Source organism: Muscardinus avellanarius (assembly GCF_963383645.1).
Source record: "Muscardinus avellanarius genome assembly, chromosome: 13".
Classification (NCBI taxonomy): Eukaryota; Metazoa; Chordata; class Mammalia; order Rodentia; family Gliridae; genus Muscardinus; species Muscardinus avellanarius.
In genome coordinates, this window is record NC_137799.1 from 81,987,776 (window position 1) to 82,008,641 (window position 20,866).

Below are 20,866 nucleotides of genomic sequence, written 5' to 3' on the forward strand. Positions count from 1 at the left end.
ATGATTGTTGGTTATGATGGTTTTTAATATCTATTTCTATTTCACTGTTATATTTCCCTCACTTTTCTATCACTTGTCCCTCCTGTATGTGGGCCTGACCCAGTTATCTTTTTAACCACCTCTGCCTTAAACACAATGATTTAGGATGAAGTTCTGACTCCAAAAAATGACTTTTTTTTTTTTTTTTTGGTCCTAAAATCTGGTTGGCCATGCTCACTAAATGAATTTTTTAAATGATATTTATTTTTTAGTATTGGTAAATTTGGACTGCCTGATAAGATGACTGCCCAGTTTAACTGTTTTGCTTTATTTTGTTCTCAAATAAATTGAATACAATAAAGCTTTCTAATCTTCAGTGTGCTTTGGTTTTTAATTGTTGGATAGAACTAGAAACATTATCCATAGCTTTCTCTTGCCTATCTAAATTCTATCCTTTGTAGACCTAAATAAAGGGCCCCCAAGAGACCAAGGTCCTGACTTTTCAGTCAAAGCAAGCAGTATTCTAGCCCAGTACAACCACTGCTGACCGAAAGTTGGAGTGCTATACTTAGTGAACTTAACCCTACACGTGCCTCTAGTGAGTATATTTTGAAAGAAAGGCTAGTGGAGAATTTTCCATCAGCTGAATCAATATTGGCAGACCTGAGTAACTCACCTCTGACAGGGAGAGTTCAACCTTTTCATGACTTAAGAAAATACTTGTACAACCTTTGACTTATTCCATAGCCCTCCTAGAACTAGTAATTTAAAACCATTTTCTTGTATGCTTTTATCAGCCAAAGATAAACAACTCGATGCTAGAAAATGCTTGAAATAAAAATTCTACATTGTTTAGCTTCCTTGACTGCTGATTCTTTTGACCACTGTGTTAATTGGCCAATGAGACCAAGTTTCAGCCCACTCTGTGTTGTGGAGGACATTGTTGGGTATCTCCTTCATCTCTGTTCTCTTGTACAGAATGGTCTTGGCTCTTCTGGACCTTTACTGTTTCAGATAAATGGTGACATCAGTTCATCAAGTTCTTCATCTCTTGAGTAAGGATTAGTTTTTAAGGCATAATGTTGCTATGGTAACAATATATGTTGCTATGGTAGCCAAAGACTGAGGATATTTCAGTCTTTTCCAGCATTGATGCTCTTTAATGGATTCACATTTGGAACTATTCCAACAGAATGGAAACCTGACAGTCCAACAACTGGCTGACAGGAAGGTTTAGGATAGCTGTTGGAATGCTAACACACTGTTGTTCTAACACGTGTATAACCAGGGTACATTTTATATAGATGCTTGACTTTCATTAAACCCACTGGTTAAGTTGAACATATATTTCTACACCTAACCTACAGAATATCACAGCATCACACTGCACTGTATAGTGCAGATCGATTCCCCTGGGGAGCCTGTCTGTCAGTGATTACAAGCTCAATCTTATCACTGCTACCTATCATCAAAGAACTTATGGGACCAAATACTGTTAGGATTGCAGGTTCATGGCCAGCCTCAGCCACTTAGGCCCTCTGCAACTTAGACCTTGTTTCAAAATAAAATAATAATAAAAGATTAGAGTCCAAAGTATGATTTTAAGTGTGTATTACTTTTGCTGCTTCATAAAGTCAAACCACTGTAAGCCAGAGGCTATCTATACCTAGACTTGAGATGGACAAATGACACTTTAAATCCCCGACAAATCACATCTTAAATCCCCGAGTGTGGTGCTTGTCTGCACCTTCAAATAAAAAGCAGAGCCAAAACCATCCAGGGCTTGTAGTTTGAAGCACTCTGAACTTTACAGAGGATACTGCATCAGTGTTCCCAATCAAGCTACTGGGGGGAACACCAACATAACACGGATATAGAATGAGTTCAAAAAGAAGCAGCTTAGGATAGTTTTTCAGTTACTAGCCATTAAAGCTACTGCATTTTTCTCTGTAGAATACCCATCAACCATGTGCCCTAAGAAACACAACATACTCAGTACTAGTGGCAGAATGATATATTCTTAGTCTCCTCAGAAAGGTACAGCATGCGTAATTCAAACATAGCAAATCTGCAGTGACCGTCAGAACTTTGGCATGGGTTACATAACATTTGTTGAACAATTTGCATCTTTAGCCATTTCACAAGTTTATAAGACTTTGCCATATTCATTAGAACTTATATATTACAGTTTTCACCAATACAATATACAATGCTATCAAGAGCCCATTTACCATATGTCAACTGTAGTTCTATGGTGATGAAATTGTGGCTAAACTAAATTAATTCATTAATTTGGTTTAGAAAGTTGGTGCACATGAGAACCAACTTTAAAATAAAAAACTTTGGTGACATATTAAAGGAGTTATACTTCAGCAGGAGAAGCAGCAGTAGAAATTAGAAATGTTTTTAAATTACACGATTGAATAAAAAACACCAAACCCATTAACATTCTTTTTAAGTAAAAAAAAAAAAGTCACCCAAATTAATCCTAGAGGCCTGAAGGCATAATCTATAAACTAACAAGCTCCACTGCTATATGATTTTAACAGTTCTCATTAAACACTTAAAACTTAATTTTTAAGAAACAGTAAGTCACAGTGGCCTTTGAAAATTCTATAAAATACCAAATTTAAAAAAAATCTTACAGCCAAAAGGCAAGAAAAGAACTAAAAAAAAAAAAAAAAAAACCTGAAAATAAAGACTTTAAAGGTCTGGTAAACTCCGGTCTCTCCCAGATCCATTGACTATCTCTGTCCCCATGGTCTACATGGCATCCCTGGTGCCTGGCACAGGGTCCTGGCTCACGTGGTCCAGGAGCACTTGGAAATGCAACCGGAGGAGCCTGCAGACCATGTCTTTTGTTAGAAGGGAGGAGTGGGCAGCAGTTTTTAAACTAAGTTGAATTCCTTCAGGTTTAGTTGTAGGATTGTGTCTTTGACAGCAGCGAACACAAAACGGATATTCTCTGTGTCGGTGGCACACGTGAAGTGGGAATAGATGACTTTTTCCTTGTCCGGATTCTGGTCTTGATAAAGCTTCAAAATAAAGTCTCTGGCAGCCTTGACGTCCTGCTTCGGTCCTAGTCACAAGTGTGATTGGATAATAAAGAAAGACAGACTCACCACCATGTCTTCCTCCTGAGAACCTTTGTGTGGGGGACAGGGACAGGAGCTCTACCGCCAAACTACACTCTCAGCCCATTTTTATTTATTAATGCAGGGTTTCATTAAGTTGCCCTGGCTAGCTTTGAATTTGCAGTCCTATCTCAGCCCCCCCCCCCAAGTACTGGGATTACAGGCACCTGTGCACCAGTGTTTGTGGCTCCAAGAAACATTTTAATACGCTTTGTTCTTTTTGAAGTCCTTTCCTTGATCCAGCTTTCTTTATTCCTAGGGAATAACTAGTTTACCTGGAGCTGTGTGTGTGGTACTGGGTTTGAACCCAAGGGCATTCTAGCCCTGAGCTAACTCCCAGCTGATTTTTTTTTTTAAAAAAGGGTCTAAGTTGCCAAGGCTGACCTTGAACCTGCAATCCTCCTGTCTCAGCCTCCCAAGTACTGGGATTACAGGTGTGTGCAATCACAGCTGGCTGCATTATTACTATATGTACGAATGCATAAAATAATACTTTTAAGTGTTCACTGGTAGCTAAAAATTGTACCTTAGGGTCATTTGTTTAACATAGGTGGCACCATCTAATTTTCTGGTTTGAAAACTTTTGAAGAGAATCATTCTTTGCACCAACAGATGTGGGCTGGGAGAGGGAAAAGGAAGAGTCTGAGAACTACCACCAGCCTGGCTTTAAAGCTCTGTGTTATGTAACAATGTGGTCAATAAAAGGAAAAAGAAGTGTGATAAAACTGACCCTCTATATCAGTGTCAAACTTAGTAATATTTAAGAGCTCCTATGCCAGGATAATTAGCAATAGTGCAAGAAACTTTGTCTAGGATAGGTTGAATCAATTTGGTAAATAAGGTGTGGTTCCCCTGTGTTTGTGAAAAGGGATGCCTGTCCTTTACCTTCGAAGTGCCAAATGCCCTGACTGGCCTGGGAGGAGCTGACCAGGGAGAGCTGAGGGCACTAGTGGGCGCACAGTGTGATCGCAGGCAGGAGAGAACCAGGGCTGCGGGAAGAGGTGGAGCTCCTACTCAGCCCGAGAAGGCCCAGGAGGGTCAGAAGGCTGCCCAGGAGAGGAGAGGAGAGGACTGAGCTAGGGAGCCACAGGGAGTCAGTAAAAGGAGCTGGCAAGGAATCTCAGACACCTGCACCTGTGTGGAGGTGCCAATGCGAAGCCCAAGGGTGCAGTGAGCGCTGTGTTCAATGGTGGGGAGTGGGGAGAGGCTGCTCTGGCAGACAAGGCCCTGCCAGCCGGGCTGACTGCTTCAACTCATGCCTGGGAAGCCAACAAGAGATGAACACTTACCTGTATACTCCGGAAAATAGCTAATTAGATGAGAGTACATGATTTTCTCTTCCAAAAGATCCTTCTTGTTCAAGAACAAAATCACTGATGAGTTCAGAAACCAGGGGTAGGTGATGATGGTTTTAAACAAGGCTTTGCTCTCTTCCATGCGATTCTAAGCGAGAAACAAGGGACTTAGGATAAACTAGAAAGAAAAACAGTACTTTGGAAACAGCTCACCAGGTGGCCCGAGCATCCAACAGTCCTGTCGCCCTGCTGCCAACCCTGGCTCTGTGCTCCTGTTGAAGCTGGTGAAGGCAGGCCCACAGGGCCCCAGGCCGCCTGCTTCCACGTGCCCCCTGCCGCCCCCCCCCGAGTTGTCCTTCCTGGCTCTCCTCTCATGGGGCAGCCGAGCTCTTCTCTAGACCAACACCAACAAGTAAAGAAACAAGGAAGGCCTTTGTGCACCTTGGAGCGGGAAAGATCTGATCCGCATCCGACCAGTTTGTGTGCAAACCACTGGGATTACCAAGTGGGGAAGCCAGCTTCATACCCGAGGCAGCCACTTAACTGGATGTGGGCACCTGTGTCCTGGGAGTCAGGTGACAGGGAGAAAACAGGCCTGCCCTTAGGGCTCCTAAGAATGCTAGGTTTCGGCATTTTGGTATCCCTGGGAGGGAACGAGCACTGAGCCCAGCTCTGCACCACGCTTAACACGGCACAGTTATCGATGGGTGAGCATGCCATTGTTCAGAAAACTCAAATCACTTTCCCACGCTCTAGAACAGTGGGATTTGGTGAAGGTTATAAAATACAAGGACAGGCAATTATTTCTGAACATTAGACCCTGACAAGAAAATATTAATGTTGTTAACTTGTGGAGAATAGTCAGTATACAAATCCTACTTAATGACAATGATCGTGCTACAGAGTATTCTCTCCTAAGTATTGTTTTCTTTTGTCTGTAGTAGAACCCTAGGGCATTCTTCTGCTGAGCTTCACACCCAGCCCTATTTGATTTTTTATTTTGAAATAGGGTGTCTCAACAAGTTGCCGAGGGTCTTGCTAAGTTGCTGGGGCTGGCCATAAGCCCATGGCCCTCCTGTCTTGGCCTCCCAAGTACTGGGATTAGAGACATTCACCACCACCTCCTCCTAAGAGCAAAGAAACAAAACCTCCCTTTAGAGAAGGCAATGGTCAGATTGAAAAATATCAAATCTCAAGTGCTTCAGAAGGACATATTCTACTTCTCTACAACTCCTGGGCACCAGGGCTCCTTCTCCCACTCAGAACATTTTGGGGGATTAAGATCTGGAACATGTTACCAGGTAGGTAACACCTCACTCATTTTTAAAGCTTCTTTAAAATTTATTATACTCTTACCAGTAATAATCTCCGAGGAAATACAGCATTTGATAAAATTCCTAGGCAGTACAGTAAATGGACACAAAATGTATCTAGAACCAGAAAGGGAAAGTCTGGAACAGCAACCTTTTAAATTTTCTCCATATACTTTGTGATTTTTTTTTTTTTTTTTTTTTTTTGCGGTACTGAAAAATTGAACCCAGAGGCATTCTATCTCTGAGCTACACCCCCCATCCCTATTATTTATTCTTTGTTTTGAAACAGGTTCCCCTGTTGCAGAGGGCCTCACTAAATAAGTAGCTGAGGCTAGCTGTGAACCTGTGATCCTCCAGTCTCAGCCTCTCAAGTACAAGCGTGTGCCACCACACCTGGCTAATTTTCTTTTAATTTTTTAAATTTTTTTCTAAAAGGGGAAAATGTTTAATTTCTAAGCACATCAGGTTGATACCTGATTTTCTGATCCCTTGTGCATCAGACTAATCTTTTGACTTTTTGAGAAACATCACAAGTAATTCCTGAGACAAATATGGAGTTCATTTTTTTTAAGTTAATAACTAGATGCCTAGTTTAAAAAAAATTCACTGATTAGTCAGTCACAAAAAATAAGAAATCAGATGCTTTCCCTAATATGTGAGAGTTAGGGAGAAATGGGTCATAGGAGGAATTCTTGAAAAAGGAAATCCTACAGAGGAGCAAACAGACATTCTAAAGGAGGAGAAAGGAGGGGGGAAGAAGAAAATCACTAAAACACACAATGTACTTAAACATATCGAAGTCAATCACTAAGCCAAGCAAGGGAAGGAGGGACAGGGAGGGAATGGGGTGGGAATTGGGTAGGGGTTAAATCAGCAATGTGTACAAGTATGTACACACAAGTTTTTTACTCCAATATGTTTGAATATAATGCACCAATAAAAAAAATTTAAAAGGAAAAAAATAATAAAATAAAGAATAAGCCAAAAATAAAAAAATAAAAAAAAATTCACTTAGGAAAACTGGGCCACACAGCCAAGATTTCTATTTGCACCATGACACAAGTAAATGGGTTAATCCTCCACAAATTAGTTAATTCAGCAAGTCTCCTCAGAGAAAAGACTGCTCTCAAGAAATACAAGATATGACTTGTCTGTAGTTACTGCCTAATCCTGGACAGAATTCTTTATCAATTTACTGTCCTGTCCTGGAAATGAGGTATTTTTCTAAATGGTTAGGAAGTCACCTGAAAGTTCAGGGAGAAAGACAATGAGGACATTAGCATCTCAAAGTAGCTGTGCCAGTCCCCTCTGGGGGCAGGCCTGGCAGGCCCCAGGCCCTGAAGAGTGCCTCCCAGGGAATGAAGGGCAGACAGTCCCAGGCAGCCCCACAAGGTGCCAAACGTCTGGCACCGCTGTCCTCTGCCAGTTCAGCTAGGAACCCAATTAGGGAGCACCACGGCCTAGAGGTTAGGAGTCTGTGCTCAGATAATGTTTATTAGAAATAATGTTGCCCAAATTTGGCTCTGCATCAGAATCCCTGGAGGACCTGGAAAAGAAGCCCCTCACCTGAACCCAGTAAATACAGCACTCCAGGGTGGGCCCAAAAGGCATATTTATAGAGCTCCGCCTGGGATCCACAAAGATAAGGGCCTCTGCTTTTGAGTGGTTTCTACCCTTCACACTAGATACTAGAGTCACCCGGGAGGGTGTGTGTGCGTGAGTGTGTGTGTGTGTGTGTGTGTGTGTGTGTGTGTGTGTGTGTGTGTGAATGGGATGGAACCCAGGGGACTTTTATCTCTGGGATACAACCCCAGCCCTATTTTTTTTTTAAGCTTTTATTTGGAAACCAGGTCTCACTGTGTTGCTGAGGGCCTCACTAAGTTGCTGAGACTGACTTCAAACCTGCACCCTTCCTATCTCAGCTCCCCAACTACTGGGACTATAGGCATGTGCCACCACACTCGGCTCTGGGGAGCTTTCTAACAACCCCCATGCTCAGGGGGGCTACACCCACCACCAGTTATGTCTAATCTGTAGGGTTGAATTAGGCACCAAGTTTTCTTTATTTTTTTCTATTTTACTCATTCACTTATTTACTCATTCATTTATTTATTTGCTACTGAGGAATGAACTCAGGAGTAGTCGATCTCCAAGTTATACCAACAGCTCTTTTTTGCTTTTTATTTGAAATGGGGCTTGCTGAATTGCTAAGCCTGGATTCAAATAGTGCTCTTATCTCAGCTTCCCACAGTACCAGGATTACAGGTGTGTGCGGCCACACCCAGCCAAAGTTTTCTTTCTAAAAGCCTCAGAAAATTCCAGTGTGTATCTACCTGTGAGGACCAGGGTCATGGTCACTGTTTCTCTACCTTTCATGAACCATATCTGGTGACCAACAAACCACCGTATGTATGATGCTGGTCTCGTTACCAGGTATTTTTACTGTATTTTTCTATATTTAATATGTTTCGATACACAAATACCAGTGTTACAAATGCCTGCAGTATTTGGCGGCATGCTATCCAGGTTTGTATCTTAGGAGCAGTAGGTGTGCAGCCTGTGTATGTAGTAGGCTGTGTCATCCAGGTTTGTGTAAATTCTCTCTGTCTCTGACATTTGCATAATAACAGACTGGCCCACCACTCATTTCTCAGAATGCATCCTTGTTGGTAAGTGACAGTGGACCATGTTTGTTACTTGGAGCCCTTGTGAGAACATAAGGTCTGATTTAGTTGGTCTGGAATGGTTCTGTAGGTTGCATTTTTAACAAGCATCTAGGTGTTGCCTGAGCGGCTGGTCCACCGACTACACTTGGAATAGCAAGACTGTTTAGCCTAAGAAGACGGTCTATTGCCTGACCCGCCTGCTTCTCAGAAGCCACAGACACAGGTCTCTGTATTCCGCAGCTCCCCGAACTCCCCACCCAGCGTACCTCGTTGTCACACTCAGCCAGCACCTGGTCATACTCGCTCAGAGCAACCAAGAAAATGATGGAGGTGACGCTCTCAAAGCAGTGAATCCATTTCCGTCGCTCAGATCGCTGGCCGCCGACATCCACCATCCTGCTCGACGGGGACAAAGGATAGAGGAATACATGACTCTAGGGAGAAGGGGCAAGTCATCACACGGTGGGGTCAGTGCTCTCTAGGGTCCTGGATGATTTTATGAGTGAAAAGGAGTTCTAGGCTTTCCGTGTTTGAGAACCACTGCGTTAGGCAATGGGGAACCACTGAGGTCTCCTAGTGAGGTTTGCAGCCTGCCAGGGACCCTGTTAGGAAGCTGCTGCCCTAATTCTGGAAGAAAACACCACCAGTAAGTCACGGTGGCCTGCAGGCCCTCCCACCCATGACTACTGTCCAGAAAGGTGCTGGGAAGAAAGCCAAAAAGCCAACCCTGCCCTTTGAGCCAGGCCAGGGCTGCAGGAACTCCTACAGGGTCAGGTTCTTGAGTGGTGTCTCAACTCACAGCAAGGGATGGGAAGGGGTACTGTGACTGTCAAGAGGCCCGGCTTGGAGAAGCTATTTTATCAAAACCTCAAGTTCAAATGTCAGAATACTTCAGCCAGAAAAACCCCTCTGAGCTGTGATCTAGAGGTCACTGATGAATGATCTGAAACCCACCTACCAGACCCTAGAGAATGATGCAGAGACCCATTTACCAAAGCCCGAGGATAAACTTAGAAGAGGAGGCCCTCACTCAGAAAGGTCTTAGAGGTAATTGCAAGCATCCCCTGATTCTGAGAAGGTTTAGATAAATCCATGGACACGCAGGAACTCGCTGCTAAAATGAGGAATCTGCTCAGAGGGTTGCAGAATACCTTCGGAGGGGCTGCAGGTCTGAAGATGCACCGAGATAAAACTGTGGGCACAGCAGGCCCCGGCTGTGGCAGGACCGGCCCTGCACTGCCTTAACTGGTAATGTGTATCTAATAATTTTTAGGAGGAGTAAGAGAAATGATAGATATAAAAGTGTTTTAAAGTGTGTGGTGCTCTGTGTATGCCACGTAGTATTATTTCCCTTCCCCCAAAAGAGAATGCATTGAAGATGTACTCAAATCATCATAAAATTATTCCTAGGTTTATAAGTGAAAATTCATATATTTACACAGCTTTAAGTGTATATATACATTTGTATATAATGTGATTTAACACACATTTTTTTATTCTTAGTTTTTTTGTGGTACTAAGGATTGAACCCAGAGGCATTCTACCTTTGAGCTACACCCCCAGCCCAATTTTATTTTTTATCTGGAAACAGGGTCTCGCTAGGTTGAGGAGAGTCTCACTACTTGCTTTTCTCGAACCTGTGATCCTCCTGTCTCAGCTTCCCAAGCACCGGGAGGCATGTGCCACCACACTTTGCTCCTTAATTTGTTTTTTTTTTTTAAGGATAAATATTGGAGAAATAAATAGAGGAAAAAATATTATTCAAGAGCAGGGAAATGTTATCAGTAGACAGTATACTGGGTGGAGGAGTTACAGATGTCTGCGTCTACATGTGTTACACATGATTCTGGTCCCCAGAAAGAAAACTTCTTCCTACAGGCAGGAAGAAGGTGGGTCCCTCTCCATTCCAGGACATGAGACCTACCACAATTCTATACATCACAGTGAAGACCATTCTGACCTCTAGATGTGACTCCTCCTTAGGAAGAGCACCTTTTAGACAAAGTCCGGGGACTTCCCAGCCCAGGCAGACAGATTCTTAAAGGGCCGCATATGGGAGGCAGACTCACCGAAAGATGATGTCTTCCAAGTTGAAGGGGTACTCGATGATGCCGGTGGTGGGCACTCGGACGCGGAGCACATCTTGCTGAGTTGGTACAAACGACGGCATGGCGATGCGGTCAATGTCAGTCAGGTAACTGTGACGTTACAGAATGAGGAGTCGAGAGTCAGAGTGGGAAGAAATGTCCACCCTGCTCAAAGGATGTCACCCAGTTCATGTGCCACACTGACTCTTGAGAGCCAGCTGTGGACCAGGCCCCTCCCCACTTCCCCCACTGTTTGGAAGAGATAGGATCATAGAGATAGCGCCTCCAATGGCCTTTTCCAAATGGATGAAGAGCCCTTGCCAATCCCCAGGGCCTTCACAGAACAAATTACACGGGGCAGTCTCCGGAGGGATCACGAAGGCCACAGCTCTCTGACCTTGAGCTTCCCTGGCTCCCCAGGCTGTCCAGAGCAGTCTGTATGTCTCCTTGGGACATCTTCCTTCTGTGCCTTCTGCACTCACCAAGCACCATATTGGGAGTTTCTTTCACTTTCCTGCCTTCATGCTTTTACACTCCTGTGCTCAGGCTGACTGTGTTGACCTAGATTCATACACGGGGCTCAGCCTGGAGCAAACTTCAAAGGGAAGCCCCTGTGCTCAGGCTGACTGTGCTGACCTGGATTCACACATGGAGCTCTCAGCCTGGGGCAGACTTCAAAGGGAAGCCCCTGGAGCCGCAGGCAGTAACGTTTCCTTTCCTGCTCACTGCCTTGTTCAGGTGATGGGAACAAGCTCCCACCCAAGCCAGGTCAGAGAGCCATGGCAGCACCAGAAGAGGAAGGGCTGGGCCTTGGGGAAGGCTTGCGAGGCCCTCACGGGGTGGACAGTAACATGGGGCAAAGGAGAAAGCCAAGTTGCAGAAGCAGGAGTCACCTGCTCTTTAAGAAGGACTGAGCTACTACTGCCCAGTGACAACTGAGGGATGTGTTGTTTGGGGGAATTCTTAAGACAATCAAATTATGTACAGAGGATTTTTTGCATGCAGAAATATATAATAAAAACCTATTTTTAAGCTTTGTGAATTCTTTAAAACTAGAGTTCTGTGAAGCCAAAATAGAGTTTGTAGGTGTTCATAGAGACACTGAGCTTCCTGTGTGCCGGGCCTGTGGGTACCTGTCTCTGCCACTGGAGGGCAGCACCTGATCAGGGCTGACTGCTGGTCTGAACTCTGATTTTAGATTTTAAGGAGACTGGTTTCATCTGATCAGGCAAACAGAAAGGCAATGGGATTTGGAAAGAGGGAAAGCAGAAACCAGAAGCATATGTGTTCCTTGTTTAAAATGGTCATTTCGGCCGGACGTGGTGGCGCACGCTTGTAATCCCCCCCCCACCCCCCAGCTTGGGAAGCTGAGACAGGAGGATCGCACAAGTTCAAAGCCAGCCTCAGTTACTTAGTGAGGCTCTTGGCAACTTAGTGAGACCCTGTTTCCAAATAAAATATAAAATAGGTCTGGGAGTATAGCTCAGAGGTAGAAGGCCCCTGGGTTCCACCCCCAGTACCACACACACAAAAAAAGTCATTTCAGCTCCCTAAAGGAGATTAGTCCCACTAAGAGAATCCCAAGTTTGAGCCTTTCACTGAAAACAAAAGGCTTTGCACACAGTGAGAAAAAGTAAGTGCCCCCTAGGATGGAGATCTGGGGATCCTCAGAGACCACTGCAGAGTTATAGGAGGTGGTAAGAGATAACAAAGAAGGAGGAGATCTAAAAGTGGGGAGAGTGACGCCAAGCTCCTCCATTCCAGTGAGTACTGACGCTATGCTCCCCTGAAAGACGTCCAGTTTGCCTGGGAGCGTCCAGCAGCCACAGCAGTGGGCGTGCTCTGTACTCACTATTTGGCTGAGTCTGACAGCTGGTACTCCCTCCTCCTGTCGTAGCACTCCTGGACTCCCGGGTCCTGCCACAGCTGCTTGATGGCCTCCACCTGGTCCCCAGAGAGCGCCAAGACCTTGTCCACCTCCACTGCTCGGATTAGTTGGGCATTTTCCTACTCAAAGCAAAGAGAATCTTTCATCAGGCAAAGAAAAATAAGCTGCCTGCTTGATTGGAGACGAGACTCCCCCTGGGCCATGGGTTGGGGATCTCACCGGCTGCAGGGGCATGGGAAGAACTCTGTGGCTGCTCAAAACCACGCCAACCCTCTGCAGTCACTGGAGATGGAGGTGATGAAGCTGCTCAGCTGGGTGGAGAGAGCCACAGGGAGCCCGCACCCCGGGGCAGGTCAGCAGTGCCAGGGCTGGTGTCACCAACGCCAAGGGTGAACGGAGGAACGCTGAGCTGCCACCCAACTAGAAACTTTATCTTTATGAACATACTGTGCATTGAGTATCCACATAGCCAGCCATTCTAATATAACTATTGTTCTATTCGTGGCATCTCAAACATCTCCCTTCCTCCAAGAACCTCCTCTCCCAAGCAGGATCTAATGGCCTCTTCCCACTCTGTATTGGGCTCCACCCTCTAAATCTGATACGTCTTCTTGTCTGTCTGCAAGACAACTCAGGAAATGCCACCCGGGCAGAGCCAGTGTCTCACTGGTCCCGAGAGCCCAGAGCCTCGAGCAGTGCGTGGGCAAGGTGCCTTCTGGTCACGTGTGCAATCCATAAACTTGTGGTGCATATAGAATGTATCTATCTTGCAGAGAGGAAATCACAAGAAAGTAACAGCTGAGCAGGAGGGCAGAGCTGTGTGGGTGGTCGGGGCGCAGAGGCGCTCAGGGAGGCGTCTCAGAGGAAGTGGCCCTCGGCCAGTCTGTCCCTTTAATTCCGCCCCCAGTGGCAGTCAGCATCCTTGTTTCTTGTGCCGCAGACTTCTTAGGCTGCTTTCTTAAATCTAAATGTTAAGTCCTTGGCCTTTGAGAATTAGCACTGGGACCGTCATCAGAGATGTTACAAATATATCGTGACCACTCTTCCTCACAACCCAAGACTGCACCTCGTGGTGAATGAACCCAGTGGTGGTCTCTTTTGTCTCTTCTGGGGAGAAACTTTAAAAAGTGAGTATTCCATCTCATTTCTTTTTGTTTCTGGAATGATATAGAAGCAAGAGAGTAGACGGAGCCTCTATCACCCAGGGTCCCGTGAGACCACAGTGAACGGAGATGCTCCATACGCCACAGTAGGCACGCTGCCTGCAGGAGTCAAAACTCAACCCGGACCTCTGGGCAGTTTGTTACCGCAGCAAAACCTACCATGTGTATCCTGACTGATACACGTTGAAGTAGATAAACCCGGCCTTTGGCTCTTCCAGTAAAGAGATGAAGTGGATGCCAGAGAGATAGCAAAGAGGAATGTGCCTTCACGCAGGCCAGAATAGACCTGAGCTCTCTTTGGGAAGCTTGGCCAGGAGAGACAGGCATTTGGGGGAATCCAGCTTGAAGGAAGAGGAGAGCTCAGGCTCTTGAGAAACCCAGCAGGACCCGTTCAGAACAGAGTGTACTCAAGGGGCCCAGAAGTATTCCAAGTTCAGAGGCTCCTTGCTGTCGCTGTTTCCTTCTGACTGGTTTTCCTAACCATGAGCTTTTTCTTTTTAACTTGTATTTTGGGTGGCCAGCAGAGGCACAGCCCAGGCCACAGAGAATGTTCTAGAAGCAATAATTAGTAAGGAAAGTAAGAATGAGGGAGAGAATGGTCTATCACTCTGTGTGTGTGTGTGTGTGTGTGTGTGTGTGTGTGTGTGTGGTGTGTGTGTTAGTTGCTAGGGATTGAACCCAGGAGTGTTTTACCATTGATTTATACTCCCCCCTATTTTGTGTTTTAGTTTGAAACAGGGTCTCACTAAATTGCTTGAATCTGCGATCCTCCTGTTGCAGCCTCCCAAGTACTGGGATTGCAAGCTTGTGTCATCAGGCCTGGCCTATTACTGTTTTGAGTGACATTTTTCATTAGAATATGAGATGAAAGGCTTTTGTGAGTGGTTGACGCAGTGTATCCCGAGGGTGGGTGCTAGCCATGTCTCCCTCTGTTGTGGCAGCAGGTCACAAAGGCTTCTGGGCGTTTTGATGGGCATCTCCAGCCTGCCTGGACAATGCAAGGGCCACTTGGGCAGCAGGGGAAAGTCTTGTGACATTTAAGACTGGCTTCTTCATCTCATAGAAAGGGGGTCAGAAGGCAGGAAAGTGGGGACAGTGATGACTTGGGGGGAAAGGGGATGGGGCTGGACATCTAAGTGATGTCCAGGTAGCTGGTGAGTGAGGAGCCTGTCACAGGAGCATCCCAGGCTAGAGCACCATACTGAGATGAAATTACCTAACACATTTATTTAATTGGGGAGGAAATTAACCTCAAATCAACCTCAAAGGAGTAAGTCCCACGGAGCAAACCCAGCAGGTATGGAAACGGGGCCAGGCTCTCCAGACGTGGGCTCATCGCCAGCTTTTCCTTTTTTCCTTTCTCAGATGAAATCCCATTTCACTGCTCGGGAGGGGACACAGAAAACAGATGTTCTCCATGTGCATTTTACTCAGAATTTCCCAGGCCAGCAGTAAAAGGAGCTGCAGATGAAGTGGCGCCCGGCTGGCTTCACACAGGACCCTCGGCTGCTGGTCATAGTCCCCCATCGGCGCAGAGGGCCTCTGGCTGGGGCCCAGCGCTCAGCAGGCAGCTGTGTCCACTGGCCCTCACCTAACCCGAGCTCTACTCTCTACTGTGCCCAGAAGGCGGCCCTGCGCCTCCCCCAGGGCCAACTGCCCACTAACTAGAGGGACCCTTATCTCTCCAATCCAGAGAGCTGAGTTCCTGGTTCTTCTGATACATAAGTAAGCATTTTTATTAATTTCTAACATTATAAATGGCAAATCAAAATCATATATATTTTTTACATAAAAGATCATGTTTTGATATACGCATACATTATGGAACCAATGGCTAAATCAAGCTATTCAACACTTGTAGTAACTCACATACTCATTTTTTTTCATGTGGAAGAAACATAAAATCCACTTTCTCTGTTCAAGTATGTAACACACTGTTACTACCTCAGTCACCAGGAGGTCCCGTAGATTTTTTGAATGAATTCCTCTTGTCTGGCTGACATTTTCATTAAAATTAATTTTCATTAAGGTATTATAGGCAGGAAAAACTTGATATTTTATGTCTACTGTGACATGTAATATCTATAAACTTCACAAGTTTTGCAAAAGCAAGTGCGATAAAAATAAAATCATGATTAAAAATGAAATTCCTGCCAGGCATGGTGGCACACACTTGTAATCCTTGTACTTGGGAGGCAGAGATAGGAGGATCGCACTGGTTTGAAGCCAGCCTCGCTGGCTTAAGAGACCCTGTTTCCACATAAAAAATAAAAAATAGGTCTTGGAGTGTAGCCCAGAGGTAAAAGGGTTCCATCCCAGTACCACCAAAAAAAAAAAAAAAAAAAGTTCCCTATTCATTTCCAAAGGTTGTAAGATCACCCCTCCTTATTTTAACAATGACCTCAGGGTCCAGAATTATACTACATATTCTACTAAACAAAAATTATGGAGCAAAACTTCAGCACTCCATAACCATCCACTTTTTAAGCCTCTCAAGCTGGGCATGTTGGCGTGTGCCTGTAGACCCAGTTACCCAGGAGGCTGAGGCAGGAAGATCACAAGTTTGAGGCCAGTCTGGACAAACATGGCGAAATCCCTTCTTTTTTAATTTATTGGAATATTGTAATTATACGTCATAATGAGGCTCAGAAGGATGAAAACACATGCACACAGTACTCACGGTGTGTTTGCTCCCAGGTCCTGCCCTGCTTACTCTCCTTCCCCATGCATATGAAAACTGGCATAGGAACTTTATGTTTGAACATAGGCTTCTTGGAACTATTTTCTTCGTCAAAATTCCCTTTTCACCTCCCTGACTCCCTCCCCAAATTCCCTTCCACTATTCTTTCAGTAGCTCCCCTTATTTATCTAAAAGACCCCTTTTAGCCAGGTGTGGTGGTGCACGCTTATAATTCCAGCATTCAGGAGGCTGAGACAGGAGGATCCCAGTTCGGAGCCAGCCTCAGCTACTTAGTGAGGCACTTTGCAACTCAGTGAGACCCTGTTTCAAAATTAAGAATAGGGCTGGGGGTGTAGCTCTGAGGTAGAATGCCTCTGGATTCCATCCCCAGCACTGCAATAAATAAACAAATAAATAAATAAATAAATAAATAAATAAATAATAGACCCCTTCTCTTAAAAAGAAGACAAAAAGATGGAAGGAAGGAAAGAATGAAGCTTGGAAGGAAGGAAAGGAGGAAATGCCAGTCAACTATCCCTCCCCACCAAAAAAAGTTTTCCATTAGAAAATAAATAAGGCTGGTGTGGTGGCACACACTTGTAATCCCCGTGATCTCAGTAGGTGGGAGGCTAAGATAGATGGCACCTTTGTGTCTTGCTACTGAAAGTTCAGAGTGGCAGAAAACCCTACTTGCCTGACATGTTCTCCGCTGAGGTCAAACAAGGGTGGGTTTGGCCCTCCTGTTTCAGCTCTCAGATATGGAATTCATGGTCTACTCAGGGCCATGATTTGGGCATTAATGCTGGTAATTTTTCTGTTTAAAATAGCCCCTGAGGATAGACATGAAGCCTTGACTGGTGTTCTTAAGTAAAAAGGCTAAGATGTGCCAGGCATGGTGAGCACAGCTATAAATGTAGTACTTGGGAAGCTGGCATAGGAGGGAGGATTGCATATTTGAGGCCAGCCTCAGCAATTTAGCAAGTCCCTCAACAACTTAGTGAGATTCTGTTTCAAAATAAAAAATAAAAAGGTCTGGGGATGAAGCTCAGTGGTAGGCTGCCCCAGGGACCAATCTCCAGCACCGCAAAACAAATAAACAAACTAGATGTGCCTTACACAGAAAATAAATATGTCTGAGTAGCTTCTTTCAGGCATATGGTGACTCAGGATATAATCTCAGCTCATATGCCAGTAGGGAGCTTTGGATAAATTTATCTAGACCCTAAGATCTGTTTCCTCATTGGTAAAATAAGGTAGAGAGATGGGGAAAGAGGAGGGGACCTTTTCAGTATTAGCATTCCACAGCTGAAGAATGTATTCTTTAGTAATAAAGCTTCGTGAAGCTGGGCTTGGTAGTCTATGCCTGTATTCCCAGTACTTTGGAGGCTAGAACAGGAGAAGAGGAACACAGGTTTGAAGACAGGCTGGACAATGTAGTGAGTCTCTCAGCAACATAGAGAAAAAAAAGTATCACCACTAAATAAATAAATAAATAAATAAATAAATAAATAAATAAAAGCTTAATGAACTCTTAGTATAGTGGACATCCTTCTTTCAAAATACTGGGGAGAACAACACACCCACCACAGTCACTCTCTGCAGACACCCCCGCAGTGAGCATCGCTATTCAAGGGACCGGGGGGGGGGGGGGGAGTTATGCCTTGTTGCCACCATTCCAGAGCAAGGACCAGCTCCAGCCCAGAGCCTGCAGGGACGAGGGCCCTGTCTGCTCCTGAAATCGAGGGTGAGGCCTAACCAAAGACCAGCAAGATGACTGATGTGTCGTCCCCTCCTTCTTTTCTATCTTATAGGTCTTCAAAACAACCAGGGAGACAGCTGTAGTTACCACCCAAAAGATATCATCGCCCCAACTGTTTTCTGCCTCTCATTTCACACAAATGTTCAATCACGATCCTGAAAGCTGGGGACCACAGATTGTTTCAGATGGAATGTGCCCACACTCCATAGAGGGGCTTGGCCACTGACCCCCCCAGTAGGAATGGAGGTATCTGCAGCTATCAGGGGGCAAGGGAACTGGCTGGACCAGTGCCCAGCATCTGTTTCCTCAAGCATCTTAAAGCTACACAGACATTCTCCCAGATTCATACTTCCTGCAAAAAATCCCTACTAAGCAACTGGCCAAGCATGCCTAGGTGGTAAGTAGCAGATATCTGGGTAGAAAGGAGACCTGGGCAGTCCCTCCAAGTCTCCGCAGTCCAGCAACATTCCATTAAACCTGGTGGGCTCTGAGCCAGGAGGGCCGCTGGGTTCCAGGGGTGTGGATAGAAAGCTGAGAGGCCAACTTACCAGGGACACCAACCAGTAGAAGACCAGAGTGTTAGGTCCAGAATCCCTTCGAATAGCCGAGTCCTGTGAGCAGGCGTGGGTAGACACCTAGTCAAGCCACAGGATTTGCCAAAGCTGCCCACTTATGTGACAGGCAAAGTGTATGAATTCTCCTTTCGATAGCAACAAAGGATGCCTACATTCCAGACCCTGATGGAGAATTTAATTTCTCTGCTGTCTAATGCTTATCAATGTTGAGACTACTGGTATTTATGGAGGGTTTTAACGTACATACAGTCTGGCTCTGCCTTTTTCAGCATTTCCTAGAGTGGCATATTATATACAGCACTATAAAATGTCTTAAATATCCTTTAAAAATGTTCCTTATCCAGATAAATTTAGGACAAGGTCTGAAACAAAGTTACCCAAGTTTATTTTTATTTTTTTAACTGCAAAATTTCTGGAGTGTGTGTGTGTGTGTGTGTGTGTGTGTGTGTGTGTGTCCATGCACAGGTGTGGGTCTGCCATGGTTTGAGTGCTTGTGTCCCTCTAAAATTCTTTAAATCAACCCTTGATGTGTTGGTATTGAAAGGTGGGGGTCTAAGTTCAAGGAAGCAGAGCTCTCCTGATAGATCAGTGTCCTGTAAGAGAGGCCTAAGGAGCTCGTTTGCCCCTCACCAGTAAGGACGCAGCAGGAAGGTGCCCTCCATGGGGAGAGGCCCTCACCACACCCAGCCTTCTAGCTCCTTGATCATAAACTTTCCAGATCTGTGAGCAATAAGCTCTTTTACTTGTAAGTTATCCGGCCTAAGGTGTTTTTTTATAGTAGCCAGAACACATTAAGGGTTTCTTTGTTTGTTTGTTTTTGCGCTACTGGGGATGGAACTCAGGGAAATTCTATTTCCAAGCCACATTCCCAACCCTATTTTCTTTTCTTTATTTTGAAACAGGGTCTCACTAAGTTGCAGAAGGCCTCACTAAGTAGCTGAAGCTGTCTGTGAACCCGGATCCTCCTGTCTCAGCCTTCCAGATGCTGGGATTACAAGCGTGTGCCACCATGCCCAACTAATTAAATTCTAAATTTCGTTTCCTCACTGGTGGATCCCCCCAGGTACCTAAACTGGTGGCTGGCACAGCAATGTTCTCCAAGTGAATAAACAAGTGTTACATGAGAAATCTTGAAAATGTTACTTGAAAAATCTTCAGTCAGTATTGATAAACATAGTTCATCAAAATGTATAACAATGCACCAACTTCCTAAACAGTCACTTAGAAAGACAGCTCATGTATTTATAACAGAAAAAAACCCTACAACTCTGAAACTACCCTGGGACCTTATCAACAAATACTGCATTAAGCTATAATTTACTGAACTGAGCAAATACAAACAGTCATAACCTGTAGCAACAGCAAACAGAACCACAGAAAACAGCAGAGAGGACCAAACAGCATAAAACTTATTTTATTTTGCAGTGCTGGAGACTGAACCAAGGACCTACCTCACGCATGCTAGGCAAGCACTCTACCACTTAGGTTCACCTCTCAGCAGTATAGAACTTCAATACGTGTGTGTGTGTGTGTGTGTGTGTGTGTGTGTGTGTGTAGTGTGTACTGGGGATAGAACCCAGGGGCATTCTACCTCTGAGCTATACTATATATATATATATATATATATATATATATATTTTTTTTTTTTTTAATTTTTTTATTTAGTGGGTCTGGGGATGGAACCCAGGGGCATTCGACCTCCGAGCTACACCCCTTGCCCTATTTTTTAATTTTTTTTTTTTTAAAAAGGGTCTCACTGAGTTGCGGAGGGCCTGAGTCGCTGAGGCTGTCCGTGAGCACCACCATACCCAGCAGATTCCATGATTTGTGAAAGTCAGAGGCTCTTCTACAGTTTCTGCTATTTCCAGGGGTTAAATATTCACAGCTCAGTGTCAATTCTCATGCAGGAATGAAGCTCAGCCCCCTCGCCCTTTATACAGGATAACCAATCTGTTCAAAATTGTGGGTTCACAGGACAAGATCACGTTGCACAGCTCCCTTCTATTTAGTTAGCTCAAACCTTCCTCCATCTTCCATCCCAACTTCTCACTTTTTCTCCTGAAGCTCGAAATTTAAGAGTTCCAAGTTCTCTGCCTTTTCTTTTTGTAAATTTTTTTTTACTGCATTGTATTTATACATCATATTGGGGTAAAAAAAAAAAACTTGCGTAGACATAAATGCACACATCACCCAGCCAGCCCCCACCCAGTCCTCACCCCACTCCCTCCCCATCCCTCCCTCCCATGCTTGGCTCAGTGGTTGACTACCATATGAGTAAGTACATCGTGTGCTTTAAGGAGTTTCCTTCTTCCCCCTCCCACCCCACA

General features: G+C 44.9%; 1 protein-coding gene across 1 annotated transcript in view; it reads right to left on the reverse strand.

Moving 5' to 3' along the window:
* Window positions 1-2,867: 2,867 nt before the first annotated feature.
* LOC308272354 (guanine nucleotide-binding protein subunit alpha-14) overlaps window positions 2,868-20,866 on the reverse strand; it is a gene marked incomplete at both ends in the record, with an annotated part of 196,267 nt that continues 178,268 nt past the window's right edge. The window contains 5 exons of the mRNA XM_080709122.1: window positions 2,868-3,058; window positions 4,403-4,556; window positions 8,654-8,783; window positions 10,457-10,585; window positions 12,327-12,481. Coding sequence (XP_080565248.1) covers window positions 2,868-3,058; window positions 4,403-4,556; window positions 8,654-8,783; window positions 10,457-10,585; window positions 12,327-12,481 — 759 coding nt within the window. The remainder of the gene's footprint in view (window positions 3,059-4,402; window positions 4,557-8,653; window positions 8,784-10,456; window positions 10,586-12,326; window positions 12,482-20,866) is intronic.